At 41.9% G+C, this 26,036-nt stretch overlaps 1 protein-coding gene across 3 annotated transcripts; it reads right to left on the reverse strand.

The window, feature by feature from the left end:
* Nucleotides 1-21,464: 21,464 nt before the first annotated feature.
* LOC147895654 (uncharacterized) lies at nucleotides 21,465-23,431 on the reverse strand. Of its 3 annotated transcripts, none has more exons than XM_087382143.1 (3): nucleotides 23,095-23,431; nucleotides 22,817-22,913; nucleotides 21,465-22,684 (listed from the first exon to the last, which is right to left on the reverse strand). In XM_087382143.1, the coding sequence occupies exon 3, from the start codon at nucleotides 22,679-22,681 to the stop codon at nucleotides 21,893-21,895; it is 789 nt and encodes a 262-aa protein (XP_087238269.1). In that variant the 5' UTR covers nucleotides 22,682-22,684; nucleotides 22,817-22,913; nucleotides 23,095-23,431; the 3' UTR covers nucleotides 21,465-21,892. The 3 variants fall into 3 exon arrangements, with proteins under 3 accessions (XP_087238269.1, XP_087238270.1, XP_087238268.1); XM_087382144.1 differs by having other exon boundaries at nucleotides 23,017-23,430; XM_087382142.1 differs by having other exon boundaries at nucleotides 22,817-23,431.
* Between the last annotated feature and the right edge of the window lie 2,605 nt (nucleotides 23,432-26,036).

Genomic DNA, 26,036 nt, shown 5'->3' on the forward strand with positions numbered 1-26,036 from the left:
AGTAATGATAAAGATCTAGCAAAGTGGGTAAATTGTGATCTCCCAAGTCCATTGCATGATCCTCCCATCGTTGGACAATTGCAAGCCGAAGCGCGGTGATGTATCATGTCCATGGCTATATTATGACTCATTAAAAATTGTGCCATTTAAATTTTGTTGATTAACATCATGCCACTTGGAAGGTATGTCAAAGCATTAAGATGAAATGTATTGTTTCCATGTTGCAACTTGGAAAGCATTAAAATGACTTGCAACCTGTAAGTTCTTGTTTGTGTGCCGCTAGCTATTGCACTAGTGTGTGTGAAATATCAACATTCATAAGGAGAGCATAATGTTGCAAATGATGATCATGGTGCAGATAGATGCTTACTTGAGAGAGAGAGAGAGGGTTGTGGAAAAAGGAAATATGCCATCCCATGCCTATGTTAGTAGGTAGCTTACTACATTCATAATCATCCAATTATGTTGGGAGGGGGCAAGACAGTGGGATGATTTCTCTCTCTTCAGGTCTAGCAAGCTTACAGGTGCTCCTTACATGTTGCAAGTTAGAGCTAAAATGCTACGACGAGTTTAAAAGTTTTTTGATGATTATGAAAGCTATTGAATTAACTGTAATCCCTAATTTGATAGCACCCGATGGCTCTGGGAAGGACCGGAGGTGCAACAATAGCATGCAACTATGTGCGACGCTAGTTGGCAATCGTTGTGGAGATGTGACATTTGCCTACAAGAATTTCGAGGCTTAGTGGTGAGAATGTTATGGCACTTTGTAGGAGATCCCAATAGAACAATGCCATGGTGCATAGGCAATGGTGCCGAGAGAGTGGCCTCCATCTTGCGGGCACTTGCTAATAGTGATGTTAAGACAACATCATAGCCTACAGACCTGGTTGAAGCTGTTGCAAATGTGGAGAATAATGTTACGATGCTAGGTCAACAAACAATGGAGATGTGAAGTCTGCCATCAAGAATACAATGGATCTTGCTTGAGAATGAGGTTGCATTTCTTGGGTGATATGCATAGAGCCATTGCAAAATGCAAGGGACTAGGACCTGAGGCTATTATTGCTTCCATTTTTGGGTCTACTAACCAAAAGTAGTGTTTCTTAGCATTGTAAATCTTCTTTTTAATTAAGTATAGTCTTTGAAGTTTATGTTGCCATTCTTATTTTAATATGGTGAAACTAATTTTTGCACTCCCTAGTTCATAGTGTTGCTAAACATGTTTCGTGAATCATGTGATAATAGCATTGCATTATTTAAAATTTTACTTGATAGTATGACAATTGTGCAACTGCATTATTTAAAAATTTACTTGATAGTATGACAATTGCACAATAATAATTTCACATAATGTGCTAAACATGTTCTGCATGACAATAGCATTGCATTGTTTTCAATTTCACGTCAATTACTTCAACAGTTCCACGATAATAATTTTGCCTACAAAGTCATGAATGCATTGAAAGCAAAGTGACTCGATCATAACTATAAAGATCAATAGTTGTTATATGCATTTTAACATACAAGATGTTCACATCCCACATTGTAGAGTCTACATCTCCTGAAAAATTGTTATTACAAAAAAATGGGATGGGGAAAAACTGAAGCCAACAAATGGCAATATCCATGATGTAAAATACGAAGGGCAAAAAATTAAGCCAATGGATGCCAAAATGGGTACTCTAGAAGCTTTTTATTTGCTGAGTCATCCAGCAATGGCAGGAGGTTGGTGGGTGCCTTAAGCTACCGCCCCCAACAAGATATGTAGGCCATGTCGGTAGAGAACGATGAAGCAACTGCACATGATGGTCAATGCCAAGAGCATGCTGGTGATGATCAATAAGATGACCAACACGATCGACATGGTTTGCAAGCTACTAAAACAAAGTGTTACACTTTATGAGAATTGATTCCATACGCCATTGAATAGAAAATGAATGAGAATTGATTCAATATACCAATAGTGTAGAATATGAGTTAGGACTATTTGAAAAGTACATGACTTATAAAGGAACAAGGTCACAAAACCAACATCATTCTCTAAATCCACATTGTAAATTGAGACATGGAGATGCCAAAATTGCACATTTTGTATATAGGTTTTCATATCATCAATTGGTCGCATGGTGACATTTTCATCAACATTGTGTGCTTGTAGTTTGGTTAGTAGCAAGTCCATTGTCATCCTTTCCTAGGGCTCATTCTAGCACAAGTGTGTTTTGCAATCCCACAACAGCTTGATTACATGCCTGGGTATATCTGATTAGTTGACAGTACAAACCTAAAGCCCACAAGAAATTTGGCTATTTCACCAAGTAACCAACCAACAGCATAGCAATCTGACATGTCTAACCATGCACCATTTGATTGAGGGTATGCATCATTTCTCGCATACAGCTCTTGTGCAAACCAAGGAAATTATTGTGACTTTGTAGCAAGCACTTAAACCTGCTCAGGCTTGCTCTCAGTCCTGTGGAGACAACTTCCCCAGTCTCAATAATGCCCACATGCAAAGATTTTCCATTTAGTGTGAAATCCAACACGTAGTTGCCAGCATTCAGGTGGGTGTGTCTGAACCCCCATTCATGCACCCTTTCATTGCACTGGAAATAGAAGGAAAATAGCAACGGAAATTGTCAAAATGTTCTCACAGAATAAATGTGCTCGCATCTAGCTCTGCATATCATGCCATGCCTCGCTTTGCCCAGTTTGGATAATCATGATACATGGAAGGTAGACTCATGAGCTGTAATACTACCCCCATTGAAGTAAGCACTGATTAACCAAAGGTCACTAACGTGCATGTAATTAATGGCTCAACACAGGCCCTATGCATTATGGTCATTACCAGCCCTATCTTCAATGATTTATGCGCCTGTGTAGCAACGTGCCTCAACTTCTTGCCGGCATAAGATAGGGTTGGCTTGAAACTTGGCACACCCTCTATCTTAACTCGATGCATTCTTCCTTCCACTCCCTTGCCCAATTCTTCTAGAATTCTCAATGCAACTCGTGGGAAGTGTACCATTGCAGTAGAGCACATGTCGGCAAACTTCATTCGTAGATCTATTTGTGCCTTGTAGTCTTGACTTCTTGGGTTAATCCTTTCTAAGGAACCACTGGCAATTTGGGTATAATATTGGATGGTGACATTTGATAGTCTACCTGCTACCCCTTTATTCTTTTTGTTTTTTCTATGAACGGCAATGCGGGATTCTTTCCATTCTATGAGCCACCTATCCAGTTCATCCTTGCATTGTTTGTTCAGGGCTCTGACTACTTTACCATTTCCCATTGCACAACTATATCACCCAACACTCTAGGTGGGAAGTTCAATACAACCTCTTTCTCCTCTTCCTACTCCACATCTATGCCCCTTGTCCAGTTGCATTCAAATTGAGCAAATATGTGCTCTTACATTTCATTCAGCATAGACTTGGTATGAGGAATCTCTCTAATTTTCTCCTCATTCAGTCTAATAATATGTCGGACGCACACCCTACAAACAAGGTATTTGCAACTCAATTCTCCAACTCTCTCTCTCTCTCTCTCTCTCTCTCTCTCTCTCTCTCTGATGGGGTGGCTGCCATGAGGAAAGCAGAAGTACAGATCTAATCCACACAACAATCATTATGTAAGCAATCATCCGGTTATGCTACAAAAGCAAAGCAAAAGCAATTAACTAATTCACACACCAATCATAATCCATTACATTAACACTCGACAATCATTAAAAAATAGAAGCAAAAGAAATTTTGTAATCAACACAATAATCATTGCTATGTCACAATGACAACGAAAATCAAATTGTATGTACAAACACACAGAGCACGTGCAACACAATTTCTTTAAAAACATATTTGAAATTTATGCACACATGCAAACATGAAACTCCTCAGATAATTATAGCATGGACCCTACAAGCAATAGCATAAATCATATAAGCAAATAAGGTTGAACTAAAGCATGCAAAATATAGGTAGGCCGTAATTGGTCCAAGAGACCCTATTGAAGGAGGATAGGCTATAGAAGATGAAACAAGAAAACATCTAACAACAATCATAGAGCCAAGATGATCTAGATCAGCGATTGTGTGATCACACATCTGGTTGGGAACGTCGTCATCGAGATGATTAACTAGAGGTCACTAACGTGTATGTAATTAATGGCTCGACACATGGCCCTATGCATTATGGTCATCACCAGCCCTATCTTCAATGATTTATGCGCCTGTGTAGAAACATGCCTTCTTCTAGAATTCTCAATGCAACTAGTGGGAAGTGTACCATTGTAGAGCACATGTCGACAAACTTTGTTCATAGATCTATTTGTGCCTTGTAATCTTGGCTTCTCGGGTCAATCCTTTGGTTATAATATTGGATGGTGACATTTGATAATCTACCTGCTACCCCTTTATTCTTTTTGTTTTTTCTATGAATGGAAATGCGGGATTCTTTCCATTCTATGAGCCACCTATCTAGCTTCATGTCTGTCAAGGGCTCTAACTACTTTACCATTTCCCATTGCACAACTATATCACCCAACACTCTAGGTGGGAAGTTCAATGCAACCTCTTTCTCCTCTGCCTGCTCCACATCAATGCCCCTCGTCTATTGAGCAAATATGCGCTCTTACATTTCATTCATCATAGACTTGGTATGAGGAATGTCTCTAATTTTCTCCTCACTCAATCTAATAATATGTCGGATGCACACCCTGCAAACAAGGTATTTGCAACTCAATTCTCCAAGTTTCCCTCTCTCTCTCTCTCTCTCTCTCTCTCTCTCTCTCTCTCTCTCTCTCTCTCTCTCTCTCTCTATCTCTCTGTCTCTCTCTCTCTCTGTCTCTCTCTCGCTCTCTCTCTCTTTCTCTCTCTCACTCTCGTTGATGGGGTGGCTACCATGAGGGAAGTAGAAGTATATATCTAATCCAGCAACAATCATTATGTAAGCAATCAACCAGTTGTGCTACAATGACGATGTGTAAATACAAAAACCAAAGCAGAAGCAATTAACTAATTCATACACCAATCATAATGCATTATGTTAACACTCGACAATCATTACAAAAATAGAAGCAAAAGAAATTATGTAATCAACACAATAATCATTACCATGTTACAATGACAACGAAAATCAAACTGTATGTACAAACACATAGAACACGTGCAACACAATTTCTTTAAAAACATATTTGAAATTCACGCACACATGCAAACATGAAACTCCTAATAGATAATTATAGCGTGGACCCTACAAGCAATAGCACAGATTGTAGAAGCAAATGAGGTTGAACTAAAGCATGCGAAATATAGGCAGGCCGTGATTGGTCCAAGAGACCTTATAGAAGGAGGATAGGCTATAGAAGATGAAACAGGATGATCTAGATCAGCATCCTTTCTCGGCTCAAAAATTGTATTGGCCTTTTGGAAGTCAAGTTTGAAGCAACCTAAGACACTGATCGATTCAAAGTATTTGAAACATCAAATTATAAGTGAATGCAATGAAATAATTCATTGGATATCTTAGAACTCTTAACGAAAGAGGAATGAAAAGCTAGTGTCTCCTGACCATCCATAAGTTTTGCAAATTTAAGAATGGTTGCAAGACAAGATTTTCTTGCCCCTTCATATAACATGGCGCTTGCTTCATGTCATAAGCTCTCCTCCTCATAACTCATGTTATGGTTGGGGTGGGTTCTCCCCAATTGTTTTGACATCGTCATCTCTTTCATTTGGGTTGAAGGAGGATCAAAGTAAGTGCTTACCGTTCCTACATTATGTCATCCTCATTTGGTGCATCCTCCTCCTCAGTGCTTCTATGATGTTGAGCTCTTTTGGCTCTCAATTTCCTTAGAGAATTTTGATATTATTGGAACAACATTGACATATGAGGATGATAATACAATGCATGTGCTCTTGAACTTCCTAATGTAATTTCATCTCCCTACACAGAAAAGTTATGTACAAGAAAGCATTGCTATCATAATCATAAACATAGCAAAAGTAATTTTGTACATCATCATTCAACTCAACCTTAGGTAAAGGCTGGAAACCATTTTTTAATGTGTGTATCATTGATACGATGCATAATCTCCTTATAACACCATTGAATTGTGCACAATCACCAAGACACGTGCATAAATCTTCCCTTTACTAGTGTATCGTTTGGATGCCAATGAGCTTGAAGACATCTACAAAAATAACATTAGACTTCACTACGTCACTGAAACCTAGATCAATGATAAAAAATGCAAGACATCAATTCAACCAGGTAGTGAAAATTTGTGCTACTCCTATGTTCTATTGATATTTCTATCGATAAAGTCTCTAGAAAAATGCCAAAGTTGATATTTTAATTGTTGATAAAAGAATCAATAAAGATGTTGAGGAAAGGCTTTTCATTTTTGACTCTAGAAGCTTGCTCTACTGCTCAAACTCATTTCAAATTTAGGCATAAAATTGATGGGGGGGAAACATAACATGTACTCACTGTAGATTAGATATAATTGTAGTCTCCCTCAAGAGGAAAAAAATACACTAATTTATTTCCAATTGGATCGAAATTCATAGCCAACAAAAGAACATGGTATTAGAGAGAGTGGGCATGCATCTAAAGATGTTCATAGTAGTTCTATCATAGAATATCAAATGGTAGGGGTTATACAGGCCAAGAGGCATGTATAGAAAAACTATGGGAAGTATCATATGTTCTACTTCCATCTGGTACTACCCATAGTGTTTCTTACATGTTCCGCTTGAGCTTTCACCTTATATACCCTATACCATACTAGATTCTGTGACACAACTCCTAGCATCCTTATGAACTTCTTTAGATACATACCCACTCTCTTTGATGTTTGTCTAGCATTGGATCTCTTGTGCCAAGGGTATAGAGGGCTCATAGAGGTTGGGAGGGGGGATTTTGAGAACGAGGGGGGATTGATGTAAGGGGGGATGAAGAGATTGAGGGGAAGAGAGATGACGGGGGATGTTGTGACAAAGAGAGGCAAAATAAGAGGAAGGGAGGCAAGGGGGAGCTATTGTGGGACAAGATTGGTGAGGGTGGAGGGAGGAAGGTGAAGATGTGATATTGTGAGAAAGAGAGGTAAGACCGGGAAGAACAGGGATGAGGGTGGTCTATTGCAAGAAAAAGAGATGACATAGAAGTTGAGAGTGCTCTGAATGAAAGTGAAACGGAAAAGGGTGAGCCAGAAGAGAGCCACACAAGTTTTGGTGGCTACAGAACACCCTAATCTTCTATGTCATCCATATATATGTGCTTGAGTATTGTACATAACCGGGGTTAAGTCACAGTTAACCCCCACAACCTCCCACTTAAAGGACAATGTGTCTTAAGGGAGAACAACCACTAGACATTCTATCCAATGCCCATCAATACACAACAATACTCAAACCGCTGACTAGGTAGACTCTTTGTGAGCATATTTGCAAGGTTATCATCTATATGAACCTTGAAAAGCTCTATGTGCTTGTCCTCAAGTACCTCCCTGATCAAATGGCACCTAACCTCAATGTGATAGGTCTTTGCATGAAAGATCAGATTTTGTGCTATTTGAATAGCACTCATGGAATGACTGTGCACTCATGGTACACCTGTATGAATCCCCAAATTTCCTACTAGCCGATCAAGCCATATAGCCTCCTTTTGCAACCCTATGTGGCTGGAACATACTTGGCCTCTATGGTAGATAAAGCAACACACTTCTCTATGCAAGACATCCATGACACTACACCACCTGCAAAGGTGAACACATAACCATAAGTGGATCTCCCGCGATCCACATGCCCTGCATAGTCTGAATCTTTGTACCCAAGTACATGCATCTTTCTCTGCCAAAGCACTACCAAAGCAGATGCACATCTCCTTGGTACCCTTCATGTACCTTATGATACACTTAATTGCCTCCCCATGCCTCTTTCCTGGCTGGGATTAGCCAGTTTTTGGCTAACAACTCCCACTGCAAAGCAATGTCCGGTCTAGTAGCTATCATAGTATACATAAGACTCCCAACTGCTAATGCATAAGGAAACTTGGCCATCATGGCCCTCTCCTCATCTGATTTGGGACTATCTTCCTGACTCAATTTCACATATGGAGGCAATAGAGTACTTACTGCCTTCCCCCCCTCCATATTGAAATGCTGCAACACTTTTGTAATATGTAAAATCCAAAGGAGTTTCCTACTCCTGTCACATGTGATGTGCATACCAAGAATATGACTGCAGGTCCCAAATACTTCATGTCAAAGGCCTCATGCAAATTGGACTTTAATGCATCCACCTCATAAGTGTTCTTTCTAGCCAATAGCATATCATCCACATAAAGTGCCAGGAGCATCAGGCTATTATCCTTAGCCCTTTTAGTGTAGAGGCAGTGATCAATCTCACTCCTTCTAAAACCTTAGGACCGAATGAAAGCATAAAATTTCTGATACTATTCTCTAGGCGCTAGCTTAAGGCCATAGAGACTTTTTTTTCAGCTTGTAAACCAAATGCTCTTTCCCCTTTTCTTCAAAGACTTCCAATTGTACCATGTAAATTTCCTCATGCCGCTACCCATGCAAGAAAGCTATCTTGACATCCATCTACATAATCTCCATAAACTCTGCTACCACAAGTCCAAGTATGCATCTAAGTGTGGTCATCTTCACAACCAAAGATAAGATATCCTCAAAGTCCACAACCTTCTCTTGTTTGAACCCTTTAGCAACCAAATGAGCCTTGTACTTGGGCACATCATCACCTATGATGTTCATCTTGTAGACCCATTTACATGGCAATGCTTTCTTTCCATGTAGCAAAGAAACCAAGTCCCAAGTCTTATTTTTCATGAGTGAATTCATCTCTGATTGCATATAGCATACTCCCACTTGTGTTGATCCTTGCGCATCATAGCCTCCCTATAGCAAGAAGGCTCCCTGCAATCAGTAAGCATCACAAAGTCTGCCCTTGGAACTATTAGGAGCTGTAGAGACTGTAGCTGGTCTTCTCAAGGGTATTTCAGCTTGTTGTCCCGCTTGCATATCAGCCTCATTTGGCTCATTATTTCCACCAATATATGATCCATCATCTACCCTTGATTGTGTACCTGTGGGAGTACCTAGTGGCACCATCATTCAGTGCATGGACACTTGCTATCTATCAACATATGTAGGTGGATTCACATCCTCGAAAGTGATTCTGCTCACATCCCTCATCGGTGTCTTATGCACGTTCTTCTCATTAAAGACCACATCATGGCTTCATATGATCTTCTTTACTTATGGATCCTAGAGATGATAGCCCACCTCTCCACTTTCACCATAACCTAGAAAGATGCATTTCTTAGACTTAGAATCTATCTTCTTCTGAAGCTCTTTTGGCACATGTGCATATGCCTCACACCCAAATATATGCAAATGAGAGTAAGAGGGCTTCTTGCCACTCCATGCCTCTTCAAGAATACCACCATCCAAATTCTTATTACTAGCTGTGTGATCTATTGATCACATGCATTGTAGTCTTCATTGCCTGAGCCCAAAAACCACCAGAAGGACTTGCATCGGAAAGCATACATTGCAACCTTTCCTGAATGGTGTAGTTCATCTTTTTTGCAACTGGATTTTGCTTTGGAGTATGAGGGGATGTGAGCTCCCTCTTGATCCCATGTGTATCACAAAAATGCTGAAAGTCATGAGAGAGATACTCTCCACCTCCGTAGACATTTAAGCGTTCTACTTAACGAATTTTCAACCAAAGCCAACCATTTTTGAAATACCTAGAGCACATTGCTCTTTTGAGCTATAGCATAAGCCCACACATAGTATTCAGCCCTGCCTAATGAGTGTGTAGTCATGGGACCACATAGTCTGAATGCACCAAATCAAGCCTTTCAAACTCTTTCTTTCCCCTTATTTTATAGGATGATTTAGTATGCTTCCCATCTAAGAGACAATGCTAACAAAGGTCAAAGTCAAAAAAACTCAAATGCGGTACATAACCCAAATGGCATAAGAGTTTTATTCCATTTTGGCTCATGTGCCCTAACTGGCATTGCCACAAAGAAGTACTAGGATGTTTGGTTATTGCAACAACATGATTAGACACCCCTGATACATGTAAGGGATACAATGTTCCACACTTGACACCTCTTGCCAAAACCGTAGAGCCCTTCTAAATTTTGCAACTTTGAAAGCCAAAGGTGGTCTAAAAACTAGCATCATCTAGTTGATCCACTAAAATGAGACTCTTGGTCAACTTAGGCACATGTCTCACATTTTTCAAAACAAAAGTAGAGAAATTTGCAAAAGAAAACTTTGTCACGTGCTCCCACTATGTCACATACATAATTATTTCCAAGATGCACACAATTTGTCTTTCCACTATCATAAGTGGAGAACTATTCCCTATGGAGCATAACATGGAATGAAGCACTAGAATCCAAAATACAATCCTAGGAATATGCATCATTTGAAGTGGTAAGCAACCCTCCAAGTAGACTAGACATGAAGAGAGTGTCATTGTCACTATTATCAGTGATTGCATTGATCTCCTTGATCTTCACTTTTCCTTTGTCCTCCCTTGGACTCTCTTCCTTCTTATTTGCACCCCAATTTGCATTCTTTTTCTTATACTTTTGCTCTCTTTTTAGCTTGTACAATCCTTTTTCATGTGGCCCTTCTTGCCACACTCAATGTTCCATGCCTTAGATTTGCTCTACAAGACTTCCCTCTCTCTTGGGACTTCCCCTTGAACTATGATTTGCCCCTTTTCACATTTAAGGTTGCATCCTATTTGTTGCCATCCATAGACTTTTGTCTAATCTCCTCGGCCCACAAGCTACCCACAACATCATCAAACTTCAGTACTCCACCAGGTGTAGAGTTACTGATAGCTATACGGAAGGTATCCCATGAGGATGGCAATGAACACAAGAGGAATATTGCCTTAGTCTCCACATCAAAATTCAATTTTTGAGCTTGAAGCTAGCTAAAAATAATATTTAATTCATTCAAGTGAGAAGAAATTGAGACCTCTTCCTTCACCTACAGCTTAAACAACCTCTTCATTGGGTAATCTTTGCTAGAGGTAGTTTCGTTCTCATAAATGACACATAATTTCTTCTACAAATCTTCCATAGTCTGCTCATTTACTACTATGAAATAAACTAACTTTGCAAGATGAAATCTAACAGTAGACTTTGCTTATGCATCCAACTCATTCCAGTCATCCTCAGACATAGTTGCAGGCTATAGCTGTAATCCCTTCAAAGGGTTTAATTTGCTTCTTTTGAATAAGGGATGTATTTCCTACAGGCAGGAGCGAAATTTGCTCTGATACCACTATAAGAAATCCTAGATTTACTATATTTAAAAATGTGCTAAGGAACAGAAAGGAGACTGAAATGATGTGTCTGAGAGCCCACTATGCTGATCAAACCCCCCTTCTTTGGCTACAAGATCATAAGCATTACCTCCATCGGTAAAGGATAGAGTCCGGGATCTCCAGGTAATTCCAGGGTCCCAACCTCCAGAAGCCCTATGGTAAGGGGCGCCCAAGCTGTAGGTGGGGAGGAGCTGCTATCCTGGAGGACGAGCCCCGTCCCTCTGGCGCCCTCCTCGAATGGGCCTGATGTTGCGAGATGAGGGAGAAGAAGGGGACGTCGTCTTACCCTTGCCTGCTGGCAGGGGTGTCGAAGCAGGGGAGGGGAGGGAGGTTGAGGAACCTGCTGCAAAGGTGGAGAGGGGGGCAGGAGGAGGTGGGGGGTGGAGGGAAGGGGGCAGGTGGTGAGAGTGATCATAACAAGAGGGGTGGCGGGAGAGGAGAGGGCGGGGGAAACTAGGGGGGCATTGGGGGGGAAGGGGGAGAGGGAGAGGGATTTGGAGGGGGAGGGGGAGGGCGGAGAATAGGGGCGATCATAGGCTCCCCCTGTTCATCAGGCTCGTCGGGGCTCTGGATCCACTCCTCCTCAGCCGCTATCTGGCTATTGTTTGCCATCGCCTCATCAGGAACTCCTAGGGCTCGCTGTTGATGCAAGGGTGGATGCGGACATTGAACCTCCATCATGTGAGGATCATCTGGCTGGGCGGTGGCCCCTTCTGCTAAGGGAGGTGGATCCCCATGTAAGGGCTCCTACTATTGCTCCTCCTCCTCAAGTGCCTTGTGCAGACAACCTTGTCTCCGCACATTTGTTTTTTAATTTATATTTATACATATATATATATGCATGTGCATGTGTGCACGCACGCACATGCCTATGTCTCCTATGTGAATATATTTATATATACATTTATATCTAAATAAAAATATATGCATCTATGTGTGTGTGTGTGTGTGTAAGCCATCGTTCCCCACCAGGTTTTGTAAAACCCACATGGGTCTTCATGGTGAAGGCTCTGGTTCATGTTAAGATGAGGAGCTAAGGGATTAGCATACCCAGAGGGGAAGTGAGGGAGAAACCACGAGGAGAGTGGATGTAAGCAGAGGAGGTAAGGAGTTCAAAGAAGGCCTCAAGCAATGTGAGATATGGGAGAATGCATGCCACAATGGTGATGGTGGTGATGTTGTTGCTATCAAGACAAAAAACATTAATTAGCAATTAGTTCAAGTCCAGTCGATTTGTGGAGCACTGCCTTTGGTTTACTTGCTTGACTATGAAGCCCATAAAACATCCACACAGATGATTTTTTCTTTTCCATCCATACAGCGTAGATGCAAAGATGACCATTTACATATATGTATGCATGTGTGTGTGTGCATGCATGTGCATGCGCGCGCACACACATGTGTATGTGTGTATGTATTTAGCAAGGTATTCCAGAGTACTTTTCCACCATTTATCACATATATTGAGAGTACTAATTTGGAAGATATTAGAATGGCAGGTAAACTACATATCGGAAAGGAAGAAATTGTAAGATGCACGAATCTCACGAATCATCTCTTCTTTTGCCAATTTCAAATATTGAGATCAAACTAAGACCATTGTAAATCCTTTGAAATCATATGCAAGAATGCATGTACATGAAATTTGGGATTTTACACATTAGTATGGAAATTTTGGTTGTGGGAAACTTTCACCAATAAACTACACCCTTATCTCTACTCTTTGAATGCTAGAAATAGGCTTGGCAATGCACAATTTGCCTAGGCTCTTGGGGAAGAGAACTTCCATGGAGCGCAAGGCAAAGTCTACAAAGCTTTGTGAAGGAATATTGATCCAATGGTGATGAAGTAAGTTTTCTTTGATACTCAAAGCAAGGCTTTCTAATCTGCGGTTAGTAACAATGTCTAAAGAAGTAGCAACAAGAGTTGGAGGTCTGAAAGATGTGTCTCTCAATCAACTAGCTGCTCAGATAGTTGAATATTGACTGAATTGAGCATAGATAAGCCAAGCGGTGCTCACAATGGAGGGGCCCTTGAAACTTGAAATTTTATTTCTTGAAATTAAAAACTTTTGTAGATCCCACCTTGAGACCCAATGAAGTGGGTCTTAACCTTTTGTAGATGGGTCATGCTACTCGTAAGTACAGTAAAAGGGTTTCAAATTTACCGTCATAAATAAGGAGAGTGGGCCCCTCCCCTCATAAATAGAGGGATTTTGAGAGTTCATGCTCAACATCATGTGATCATATGTGCATAGCACCATCACGTGATCATATGTGCATAGCACTAACCTTATAGAGTGCTATAAAGGAAAGGGTTAGATCCCCTAACCCTAACCCTAAATGGGTTTGTATATATTCTATTTTTTCAACTAAATCTAGTGTACAGTTAGTCATTTATGGTGTGCTCTCTAGCTGTGCCCTCTCTCCCCATCTCCACTCTTCTCCTCTCCCCTCTTCATATTTTGTCATGGTATCAGAGCATGGTTTTGCCTTCTGCTAAGGCATTACGATCCTTGAGAGAGTGAGAGAGATCGAAAGATTGAGAGAGTTCTTCTTGAGTGATCTTCACTTCCGTTGAGTGGAGAATTTCCGTCCATTTCCATTTCTCTTGTGAGATTTTCTTTGAGAAAGAGAGAGAGCACCATAGTTTCTGAGAGAAATCTAAGAGAAAGAGATTCACACTCAATCTTCTTTCCTTTTGAGAGCATTCTCTCTACGAAAGAGAATAGAGAGAGAGTCTCGAACTCCTTTTTCAGTAGTATCCTATCTTATTGCTAAGAAGCTAGAGCTTGCAAGTTGGAAGGCTGAGCCAACAGCGACAACTGAAGAGGATAGAGAGGCTTGACAAAGCAACTATCAAGGAGAAATCAGCAAGACCAACTCAACAAAGAAAAGGCTCTAAAAAGCCTTTTACTACAACTGAAGAAACTCTGAAGAATCAGATCTAGGAGTGACCATCTCAAGCAATGCCAATGACCATCTACTGGAAGTCATAACGTATTTCATGGGATCTAGCTTATCGGTAGCCGAACGACTAGTCACAAGGCTCCAAGAAACGGCGCAACGATGGGCACCTCCAACACGATTGCTTTCGCGACTCTTCCAACGTGCTCACAACTCTACAGCAGCACCGAGGCGACCTCCTAGCCAAAGTAACAAGCCGATCGACCAGTGCGACAACTCCAGCGAAGTCCTACGGCCAACCTCTCCAACAAAAGTAGCCGCATAGTAGCCAACGTGACGTGCAGCATAAGACTAAAGCTCATGGAGCTCACGGAGCTCAAGGGCGAACTTCAACGACCACAAACATCGCTCACGGCAATCGACCTCCATAGCTTCTCCAATAGCGAGCCAACGTTCTCCTCAACTGTCCGTCTTCTTCAGCAGACGTCTTCTTCTCCATCGACGGTCGCCCGAAACTCAGCAAGCTCAACGTTTTTCCCAGACAGAATCTTCGTCGAAATCATCGAGATTCTGATGAACTACTACATGACACGTGGCACATGCCACCAACCCTATCACGAGGGTTACCACACACACTGGTGTGGTCTCAAGGTTGACACGTGTCAACCCTTATCTGCCATGTGGTAGACCATATCTGCCACATCATCGCCCCAGCTTAGCTTGCCACATCATCATCGACTGCCATGTCATCTCTGCCACGGTGGTAGCCACATCACCTGCCATATTACCCTGCCAACTCATCAACCACATCAGCTGCCACATCAGCATAGCCATGCAAAGCTACCACGTCAACACAGCCACGTCAACACTGTCATGTCATCACTGCCATGTCATCATTGCCACATCATTTGCAATGTCATCATTACCACATCATCTGCTGACATCATATGTGCCACCTCAACACATGCTTCACTAGCACACCTCTTTCTAAGCACAATGCCACATCATCACTGCATGTGACCCACAATGACACATCATCATTGAGCACCATTTGCACTCCTTTTGCCCCTCCACCTAGATCAAGACGTATCTCTTGATCCAGGAAGAATTTGAGGGTGCTTCAAAAAGGAAAGTCGCTCGTTTTTTCATGCTCTATGCACTTGTCACATGATGCATACATTTCGGCGCAAGTTACACTCACATTTGAGCCTCGCCGACAAAACCACTTCCTTCACGCACATTTGCCTCTACATCGATGCATCTAACCTAGCACTTAAAAAGAACAAAAGAAAAGAAATTATTTGCTGTTGTTTCATCGATCGACGGTTGGTATAGATCTAGATCAGAGTAGACTAGATCGCCATAGAGGGGATGCTTTGAATTTCCCCAAGTTGCCAATCTAAGCCATGCTCGAAATTCCTGACTAGTATCTACTCGGAGTCAGTCCATACGCTCGCATACGGTTTCACATCATTACATTACCTGAAACCTTATGTTCATCACTTCAGTGAGCAGACTTCAGAGAGTACAGAGGCATTGCAGATTGTTTTAGTGGGTAGATAGCATTTGATTTCGCACACACATGCCACCATTGTAAAGCCTATTCAGCTATCTCACGGCATCGTGCACATCATTTCAACCTTGTAAAGCCTCTTGGCTATTCTCGGCATCATTGCCACAAGCCTGTAATACAGATCAGATTTTATATATTGCAGTTCTATCTTCACCGACGGTATAGAGATTTCACTTGGCATAGTCAATGTATTTGTAGTTGATTCATACAGAGATTTTCACGACACTTTTGAGTACATTTCTTGCACCATGTCTCCGACTAGCAACCTCAATTTGGAGGCATCTGCTAAGTTAGACAACTCCAATTATGGTATATGGAAATACCGAATGGAGAGCATTCTTGTACTTTAGGACAAATGGGAGTATGTCGATGGGTCTACACCTAGACCATTGGCCGATCCAGCCACCAGTAGCTCTACTCCATTTGTTGTCATAGCACTAGCAACGGGATCTACAACAGCACCTACAACTACACAAACAATTTCTGCACCAGTAGCAGATCCTGCCGTTGCCCAAGCTCAGGCAGAATGGGATAAGAAAGACAAGTATGCCTATCATCTGATCAAGCAGAATGTGCAAGATGTCATGCTAGGACAGCTTAACACAGTCAAGACATCGAAAGAAGCATGGGATATGTTTGCAGCTCTCTACGAGTCCAAGAACACATCCAGGATTCTCACCCTAAGAAACCAAATCAACCAGAGTTTTCGCAACATCAGTGAAACCGGTCATGCTTATGTACTCCGCATAAAAGGCTACAACAATCAACTTGCAGCAACAGGAGAGACTATGAACCCCGCAGAAATGGTTCAAGTCATTCTGAACAGCAGACTAGGAGAGGGATACAAGAATCTAGTCTAGAGTTTTGCCATCCAATGGCAAATTTTGACACTGGAAGAACTTCAGTCAGTTCTACTTGGTGAAGAACTCAGGACTCAAGCCACTCAAGCATGTAAAGGTCATTCTAATGATCAGGCATTCACAGCTTCAGACAGAAGCAGAAGCAGAGGCAAAGGCAGAGGTAGATCATTTCAGAAAAGTGGTCATCATCAGCAACAAAATCAAAGTCAGCATCAGCATCATCCTCAGCAACATCAGAATCAGTAAAGAGGAAATCATTCCAACCGAGGAAGATTTCAAGGACGAGGGAATGCATCCACCAACGTATCAAACATTCAGTGCAACTACTGTCACAAGTTTGGACACTATGAAAGAGATTGCCGCAAGAAGCAGTACGACCAAGGCGATCAATCCAGCAGTAATCGAGGGAATTCCCGAGGTAGAGGAAATCATCGTGGTGGACATTCTAGTCACAGTCATTTTGTAAATGAACATGGGAATATGTTTCTTGCAAGCGAGGAAATGCATCAGACTAATACAATGTACCTAGACAAATGTACCTAGACACTGATTTCAATCCCAAAGAGGATTACAGCTATCAAGTCGACCAAGTGGAACAGGATACTTGGTACATCGACAGTGGTGCATCATCTCACATGACAAATCATCAGGAATGGTGCACAGATATGAAACCATTAGAAGGTCAGAAAAATGTCATCTATACAGTAGACAATACACCGAATCCGGTTCAAGGGACAGGTGTTATCCCTATGAACAATTTCACTGGTACAAAAGGATTAGTGAAAGATGTGCCCTATGTTCCGAAGCTCAGCAAGAACCTTTTGTCAGTTAGTCAAATGACAGAACACAATTACAAAGTCATCTTCGATGGTGATGAATGCATTATCAGAGACAAATCCAAAAGATGTGAGCTAGTAGCAAAAGGTGTCAAGGAAGGATGCTTATACAGAATGCTAGCTATAGTACGAGAGAAGCATGCCATGTCAACTCAACCGCAATAGATGCCACTACCTACAAAATGGCACAAGAGATATGGTCATGTCAACTTCAAGTACTTGTTAGATCTCACGAATTAGAATATGGCAATTGGGATCCCGAAGCTACAATTTCTTGGAAAAGTTTGCGAAGCATGTTGCTTCGGCAAACAAAAGTGAACCAACTTTGTCAGAAGTACCTCTCATGCATGAGGTATTCTTGATTTGATACATACAGATGTATGGGGTTATGCCCAAACCTGCAGCATCAATCATTCACTTTATTACTTGACTTTCATCGACGACTATAGTAGATATTGTTGAATCTACTTTCTGAAAGAGAAATCTGAGGTGTTTTCCAGATTTCAAGAATTCAAAGCCATGGTAGAAAACCAAATAGGCAGAAAGATCAAGGTCATGAGATTAGATAGAGGAGGTGAATACATGTCTTCAGCATTCATGAACTTTTGCAGAAGTCACAGCATTCGAAGACAATTCACATGTGCAGATACTCTTCAGTAGAATGCAAGAGCTGAAAGGAAGAATGGGACTTTAGCAAACATTGCTAGAGAAATGCTTAGTAAAAAGCATCTTTTGAATCAGTATTGGGTAGAAGCAATAGCCACTGCAAACTATTTGCTTAATCGGCTTCCTACCGAACCGATACAAGGTATAACTCCTTATGAAGCATTCACTGGACACAAGCCACACATTGGGCATCTCTGCATATTTGGTTGCATAGCATATGCCCACATACATGATGATCATCGCAGGAAATCGGATGCAAAGTCATGCAAATGCATCATGGTTGGCTAAAATGAAGAAAGCAAAGCATACAAATTGTATGATCCCATCAACCGCAAGGTCATTATCTCCAGAGATTTAATCTTTGATGAGGAATCAGAATGGAAAACCTCACCTACACAGGAGATAGAAGCATCAACTTCACAGTCATCTATAGAACAGGTTGATGAAGAAGAGCAAGAATTGCCAGCAACACCCCAAGCAGAGCCACAGCAGCTCCGACAGTCTACTAAGGAAAGCAGACCACCAGCCAAATTGACATATGTTCAAAAAGGCAAAGCAATTCAGGTGGAAACCACCAACTATGCTCTTATGACTACCATCATGGCTACAGAAGAGCCAATGTACTTCGAAGACGCAGTAGACAAGCCAGAATGGCAAACTGCTATGAATGAAGAAATGGATGCTTTGTATAAAAATAACACTTGGGAATTATGCGACCTTCCACCAGGAAAGAAGGCCATAGCAAACAAATGGGTATACAAAGTGAAGTATAATCCAGATGGCAGTATTCAGAGATACAAAGCCAGACTAAAGGATTTGCACAACAATATGGTTAGGACTATGGTGAGACTTATGCTTCAGTAGCAAAGATGGGTTCCATACGGTTCTTAATATCACTAGCAACACTCAACAGATGGAATGTGTATCAGCTCAATGTCAAGAATGCATTTCTCAATGGTTATCTAGATGAGGAAGTCTACATGTAAGAACCAACAGGTTATGTTGAACGAGGAAAGGAGAATAAGGTTTGCCATCTCAAGAAAAGTCTCTATGGCTTAAAACAAGCACCTAGAAATTGGTACAGCAGAATCAACAAGTATTTTGCTAATCTGGGATACATGAAATCCAATGCAGATCATTCTCTCTACTATAAAGTTCAAGGGGAAGACATTACTATTGCACTTTTATACGTAGATGATCTGATTGTGACAGGAAGCAAGGATAGCTTCATCAGAAAACTGAAACAAGACTTATCTGCAGAGTTCAACATGAAAGATCTTGGACTTATGCACTATTGTCTTGGAATTGAGTTCTTGGAATTGAGTTCTGAAGAGATTCAGATAGCTCAAGTATGTTGACAATCTCCTAAAGAAGTTTCATATGGCAGATTGCAAGATTGCAGCCACTCCAATGGAACAAAGTTTGAAACTTACTAAAGATTCAGAAAAGCCTACAATCAATGATAGATACTACAGGCAGCTCATTGGATCTCTTATATATCTGACAATCACACGGCCAGATATTTGTTATGCAGTAAGCTCACTAGCACAGTTTATGGCAAATCGAAAACAGTCTCACTGGAATGCAGCCAAAAGAGTCTTGAGATACATCAGAGATACAAGATAGTTTGGGATAGAATACAGAGGAAGTCATCCGCAGTTGCATGGATACTGTGATAGTGACTATACCGGAGATCATGAGACCAGGAGATCGACACAAGGATATGCATTTTTCCTTGGTCAAGGTGCTATATCATGGTTGTCAAACAAACAGCCAACTGTTTCTTTGTCTTCGACTGAAGTAGAATATAGAGCACTCACTACAGGTGCATGTGAGGCTATATAGCTCAAAAGACTATTGTCAGAAACAGATTACTTTGATGAGTCTAAGCCAACAACAATATACTGTGATAATCAATCGGCTCAAGCATTGGCCAAGAATCCAGTATATCACTCCAGGATAAAGCACATTGATGTCAGAGAGCACTTCATCAGAGAAAGAGTGTTACTTAGTGACATCACACTGCAGCATTGTGATAGCAAAGAGAATGTTGCAGACATCTTTACCAAACCACTCGGTAAAGAGCTATTCGAGAAACACCAACTAGCTCTTGGTTTGATGCAGAGGAAGGACATTCCCATTAAAGGGGTGTGATGGAATGTAATGTTCAGTCCTTCTTCGATTCCCCAGAATCATCATCTTAAGAGAAGGCCTACTTCATGATGTTGATCTTGAGGGAAGGTGTTGAGAGTTCACGCTCAACATCATGTGATCATGTGTGCATAGCACTAACCTTATAGAGTGCTATAAAGGAAAGGGTTAGATCCCCTAACCCTTACCCTAAATGGGTTTGTATATATTCTATTTTTTCAACTAAATCTAATGTACAGTTAGTCATACAGTTAGTCATTTGTGGTGTGCTCTCTAACTGTGCCCTCTCTCCTCATCTCCACTCTTCTCCTCTCCAATCACTCTCCTCTTTACCCTTCCCCTCCCCTTTTCACTCCCTCTACTACTCCCTTTCCACTAATTATTATATTTATGAATTCCTCTTGATTGGGGGGACCTTTATAAAGTAGCCTATGTAAGGTACAATCATTCCACATTACAAGGAGCGTTGAATGGTCTTTCCTCCCAACTTAAAAGTAGTTTGGCCCATTGACCACCATAAACAAGGTTTGAAAAGCAAGCAACTATGCTAGACTAGACATGAGTTGCTAAAGACCCTTGCCTAACGTTAGCAATTCAGAAACTAATCCACCTCTTTAAGCAAGCTCAAATACTAGGAATGCTAATCTAAATGTTGGCCATAATACAAAACTACTCCATTTCTTTAAGCAATCTTAATGTCTACAAGCTTTTTGTTGTTTTTAGCCTTTGGTTTTGTCTATGCAACTTTGCTCTTTGATTAGGTGTTTTTGCATATGAGCTACTTGCCTCACCCATAGGTTGAAGGTGTATATGACTCTAGTTAAGCCCTAAACAAAGGACCACCCTCCCCACCCCTTACCTCCATAACTTTGCTTTGAGAAAACAATTTAACACATATTTGCTTCCAAAATGGTAAGGCATTTCTTAAAACCCTCTCACTATCTATGAGGGCAAAAACTTCCCTATGGCCTACACTCACAAACAACATAAGTCTTCTCTAGAGAGTCAAATGCGAGCACCAAGTAATGCCCAAATCTCATGAGGTGTCAATGCTCCTAAATCTTATTGCAACTACGAGGGTTTTCAAAAATTTAGATTTTCAAAGTGCAAGGAAACTTACAAGTGCCAACACTAAGATGAGGATTTTTTAAAACGCCAACAAACCACAATGAGTCTTTACGTTGTGAATAATATGTAATACATACTTCCGTATAGTAAGAGCGTATGATGTATTTGGTTCACAACTACAAACAAATGCAGACACACAACAGAGAAATGCAACTCGAAAGGCCAACAAACACACTGAAGAGAATGGAAGAGCCATTCACAATTGCCTCTGAGCAGACGTGCTCGTAATCCTTGGAAGAGCTCGAGAGGATCCGGACAGTAACTCGTTAATGCTTGCTTGCCCTGCTCTCCTCTGCAAAAGCCTTCTTCATCGTCCAGCCCACGGTAGCTGCGACCTCCGCACAAGGATTCGTGCGCCAGGCAGGGGCAGAAATGGGTATCGATCATAGGAAGAACACAATCCTGTCTTTCAGATCTGACTCTCTGCACTTCATCGCGGCATCCAGCAGGCCGCTTGAGGGTCTCATATCCGTGTTTTTCCCCACGCCAGACACTGGAGCCGCTGTTACGTGCATCAAGAACTGGTTCCCAGTGAATAACTCGTTGATGTGAGGATTGTTGTGCTGGGTAGCATTGAGAATGCGTGTGTAGGTTCCCTTGAGCTTGGAAGAGAGAACCGCTGGAGAGCCCATGAACCTGGAACTACCAGCTGCAGCTGAAGATTCCCCATGAGAGCGGACGGATACGGAAGACTCTAGTCGATGCAGAGGCGATTCGGCCGCGGAGGAGCCGAGTTTGACAATCCTGGGGAGATCCAAACTCCCATTTGGAAAATCCACAGAAAGCCTTTCGTAAGAGGAGGTGGAGAGGCGAGGGACGGGAGGGGTGGCATCAGAGTTTCTCCTCAGGCAATTTGCGAGGGCGCCGATGGCGGTGGAAGGGGAGGAGGAGGAGGAGACGGACATCCGTGGCGGGTGTGGCGGGCTCCTCTGGCTGTTGCTGGGGCGATTTGCAGCAGGCAATTGAATCAACACAGGAGGGCAAGTGGGCTTTCCTTCGCCTGATCGTCTCCTCTTGACGAGCTTGGTCAAGCCAAACATGGGCGAACTCTTGGCCTTGACGAACATCCTGCAGAGAGCAGGGGCCCTACAGCCGACGGACCACGACTGTATCCCTTTCCAGGTGAGGAGAGACGGGGGCGATGAATGTTGGTGATGATGTTGTAAGGCCATCGCCTAGAGGAGCAGCGAGCGGGCAAAGGAATACAACATAACGGCAGTCAGTAAGAAACAGGGAGTGAATGCGGATTTGAAAAGGAAGGGGAAGGGCCAAGGGGGAGGGTCATTGATGAAGGGTGGCAGCAGTACCTGCGAGATGGATTCAAGCAACGGGATGCAAGAGAGGACGCATCAACCGCCCACTATAAAGAGGAGGAGGACCGTGGAGCCATGAAGGAGGAGGTGGCTGTGGAGCAGGAGAGCAGCAAATCAGTCAGATTGAGAATGGGCGAAGAAGAAATAGAGCTAGGAGGAGGAGGAGGAGGGAGCAAGAAGGTATATTTACCCACCATAGCTGTAGAGTGATGATGCAATTCTAGTGGAAACTTGGCTGCTTAGGAGAAACACAGAGTCGAGGCTCCCATTACCTACATGTTGGCGTTGCCGCCCTTTCTGTTTGGCAAGCATGGCATCGATCCATGCTGGATTGGGCCAAGGACCTTGGAAGATGCAGAGAAGAAGAGCAGTCGAGTCTGAGGAGTTGCAAGCACGTTGTTGTTGATGAGGAGGATGATGAGGATCGGAAGGGACCCGTCACCTGCAGTTCCCGCCGCCCAAGCTGCTAGTGCTTGAAATATCAAAAAAGTGGGCACTGGGCAACGCAGGCAGGCAGGCAGGCAGGCAGCATGCGGCGGTAGAACCAATCTCACCTCCAGAAATCATTCCCTGACTTTGCTCTCAGGACTCTCAGGAATCACGCTGGCTGGCAGCAGCGGGAGAGAGAGAGAGCGTGTGTAATTTGTGTCGCTTCCCAAGCAAAACCAGAGGACCACTGCTGAGCTACTCACCCCCCCCCCCCCTGCCAAAAGCTGCTTTCACAACCTCTCCCAGATAGCACCGTATACAGAATCTAACACTTTTCAAACTTTTGCGCTTTCATTCCGTCCTTTTGGCTCCCACCGCTCTCCACAAAAGGCCCCACTCTCATGCGCAGCTCATGTCCACCTTCTCTGCGCGCTCGTTGCATCCTCAAGAGTCAAATGGGCAAAGCTCAGTTCACACGAATCAATGCGCTTGCTTCTATTTGCTTCGTTGCCTCTCCAACGCCCAAGGGTCCAATCGCCTATCGGACTCGCTTATGCCTGTGAAAACCGCGATGTTCGGCACCTCCACAATGGAGTGTAGCACTATGCGCCCTCCTCTTCTTGCATGTGCCCTTAACTAGTTCGCAGCCAGAGGCACTCCTGTAGAAGCGTGTGCATCGGCCCTTATTTAAACCTTTCATAAACCATTTTAGAAAAGAGCATGAAAGTGATGTAGACATTGAAAGGCCAACCATACGTTACTATAGCCATTTGATTGGCAAAATTAAAGAGAGTTGCTAGATCCACTCCACATCGTTCTCAAGTTGCAACTTGAAGAATTGGTTGCACTCCAACATGTGACAAGTAGGCAACCGCATGAACAACACACAAGTACATCTATTTACACTCTGACAAGCACGCACAACTTTTTCATTGTCAATAAATAAAGAAGATTGATGCGATGGGTTCCCAAGCTTGCACACCAATGGACTCTTTTTCCCCCTCAAATAGTATTACAAGACCTTTTCATTATCAATAAATAAAGCCGCTTGATGTGAAGGGTTCCCAACTTACTTGCACACCAATGGACTCTTTGTCCTCTCTTTTCCCCTCAAATAGTATTATAACATCACATTTTACACTCAATATGTCACAAAGATCCTTCATGATTTTTTTATGAAATTAAAAAGTTATACTAATGAAACATGAGTTTACATACTTTTGTGTGATCTTTGTGTTTGCCAACACATGACTTCAATAACATTGCAACAATTTTCTACTAAGAAAACAATAAATTATATCATATAAAGAGGATACCACATCCATATTGAACATGTCATCATCATTGTTAGCAATCCCCACACCAAATGTCTAATTAGGTATTGCTAAAGGATCTGGTCTAGCATTTTGGGAACCCAAAAAGATATATTACTATAGTAGGTTGTTTCATATGTGCCTTATGTGGGTGTATAAGTTTCCTTGTTCTTATGTTTACATCTTGATTCTTTTGCTCTATATTCTTTATTGGGTTGCGAGGGGGGGGAGAGAGAGAGAGAGAGACAGAGATGATATTATTATTTTGCCAATCTAGGCTTTCATGGTTCCATATTTAGAAAGTATGGCATCCTTATAGTTGCAATTCATGAAAACAGATGCTTAGATCCAAATTGCCAAGTAAATGCCACAAATTGAGCAAATCATCCCTACATTTCACGGTCACAATGTGCATGCTACCAATCTTGTAAGTTGTCCTTTAATGCAACTTGAATGTTACTTTTAATCAAAGTATTGTCCTATCTAGCAATATCTGAAGTTTACCTAAAGGTTGGATTTCAATTGAAGCGATGCTTATAGAATGTGCTTTCCCCAAGTATAACTATATCGTCCTATCTAGCAATATCATGAGTTTACATAGAGGTCCAAATTTCAATTGATACTTATTAGAAAATTACTCAAAGACAAGATAGGACTTCCCACAGTGGTTCAAGGTGCTGTGACGCCAAAAATTGATATTTTTTATTTGGCATTGGTATTGATTTCTTCTATGTTTGATAAGAGTTTGAGTATCAAGTGATAGCCTCACGGCTCTCACTTATTTCTATTTTCTAAGATATTGTATGGGATTGAGAGGATGAGTGGAATGGATCATTGTAAATACCATAGATATGAATTATAAATACCTTGGTATGGGGTGAGATTTATTTGTGTATGGGATATTATGGGGTTTTTAGAAAATAGGAAGAGTGAGCCATATAAAGAGGTGGGCTCATGTCCATGTGTTCCAATAATATAAGAGAGGCCACATGCCAAGCATGTGGAAGGCATGTGGAGGAGTGTGGAGTCAAGGGGAATCCTTCTAGAATTCCCATGTGGAATAAGGAGGATGTGGACATATAGAAAAGAGAGGGTCCCTATGGGCTCCATGTGGGAAAACTCTTGAATTTCTCAATATTTTAAGAATCTTGAGCATCTGTTGATGGGACACATGGCAAGAGTAGCCAAAAAGGACATGGATGGTGACATACGGGCTTATGTGATTGATGGGGAAAAGAATGTACAAGCAACAATTATAAATGGGTGAAGGAGGGTGATAAAATCTCTATAAAAGGAGCCCTCCTCTCCCTTGTTCATCATCTCTTCCACCATTAGGCCTCATGTTGCTATAGCTCTAGTCTCTTCAAGCCTCTTACATGAGCCTTCTCTCCCTCTTGTAGATATTCTCTTATGTAGACTCTTGAGTCCATCTCTCTCTAGTTCATTCTCTCTCTATGAGTAGTCTTAGAGCT

This window comes from Dipteris shenzhenensis, chromosome 12, assembly GCF_047967505.1.
Source record: "Dipteris shenzhenensis isolate YYH24624 ecotype China chromosome 12, Dip_SZ_1.0, whole genome shotgun sequence".
NCBI classification, from domain to species: Eukaryota; Viridiplantae; Streptophyta; class Polypodiopsida; order Gleicheniales; family Dipteridaceae; genus Dipteris; species Dipteris shenzhenensis.

Bases quoted from the DNA above. Each gene is read 5' to 3' on its own strand.
- LOC147895654 (XM_087382143.1), bottom strand. From the start codon at position 22,681: ATGGCCTTACAACATCATCACCAACATTCATCGCCCCCGTCTCTCCTC.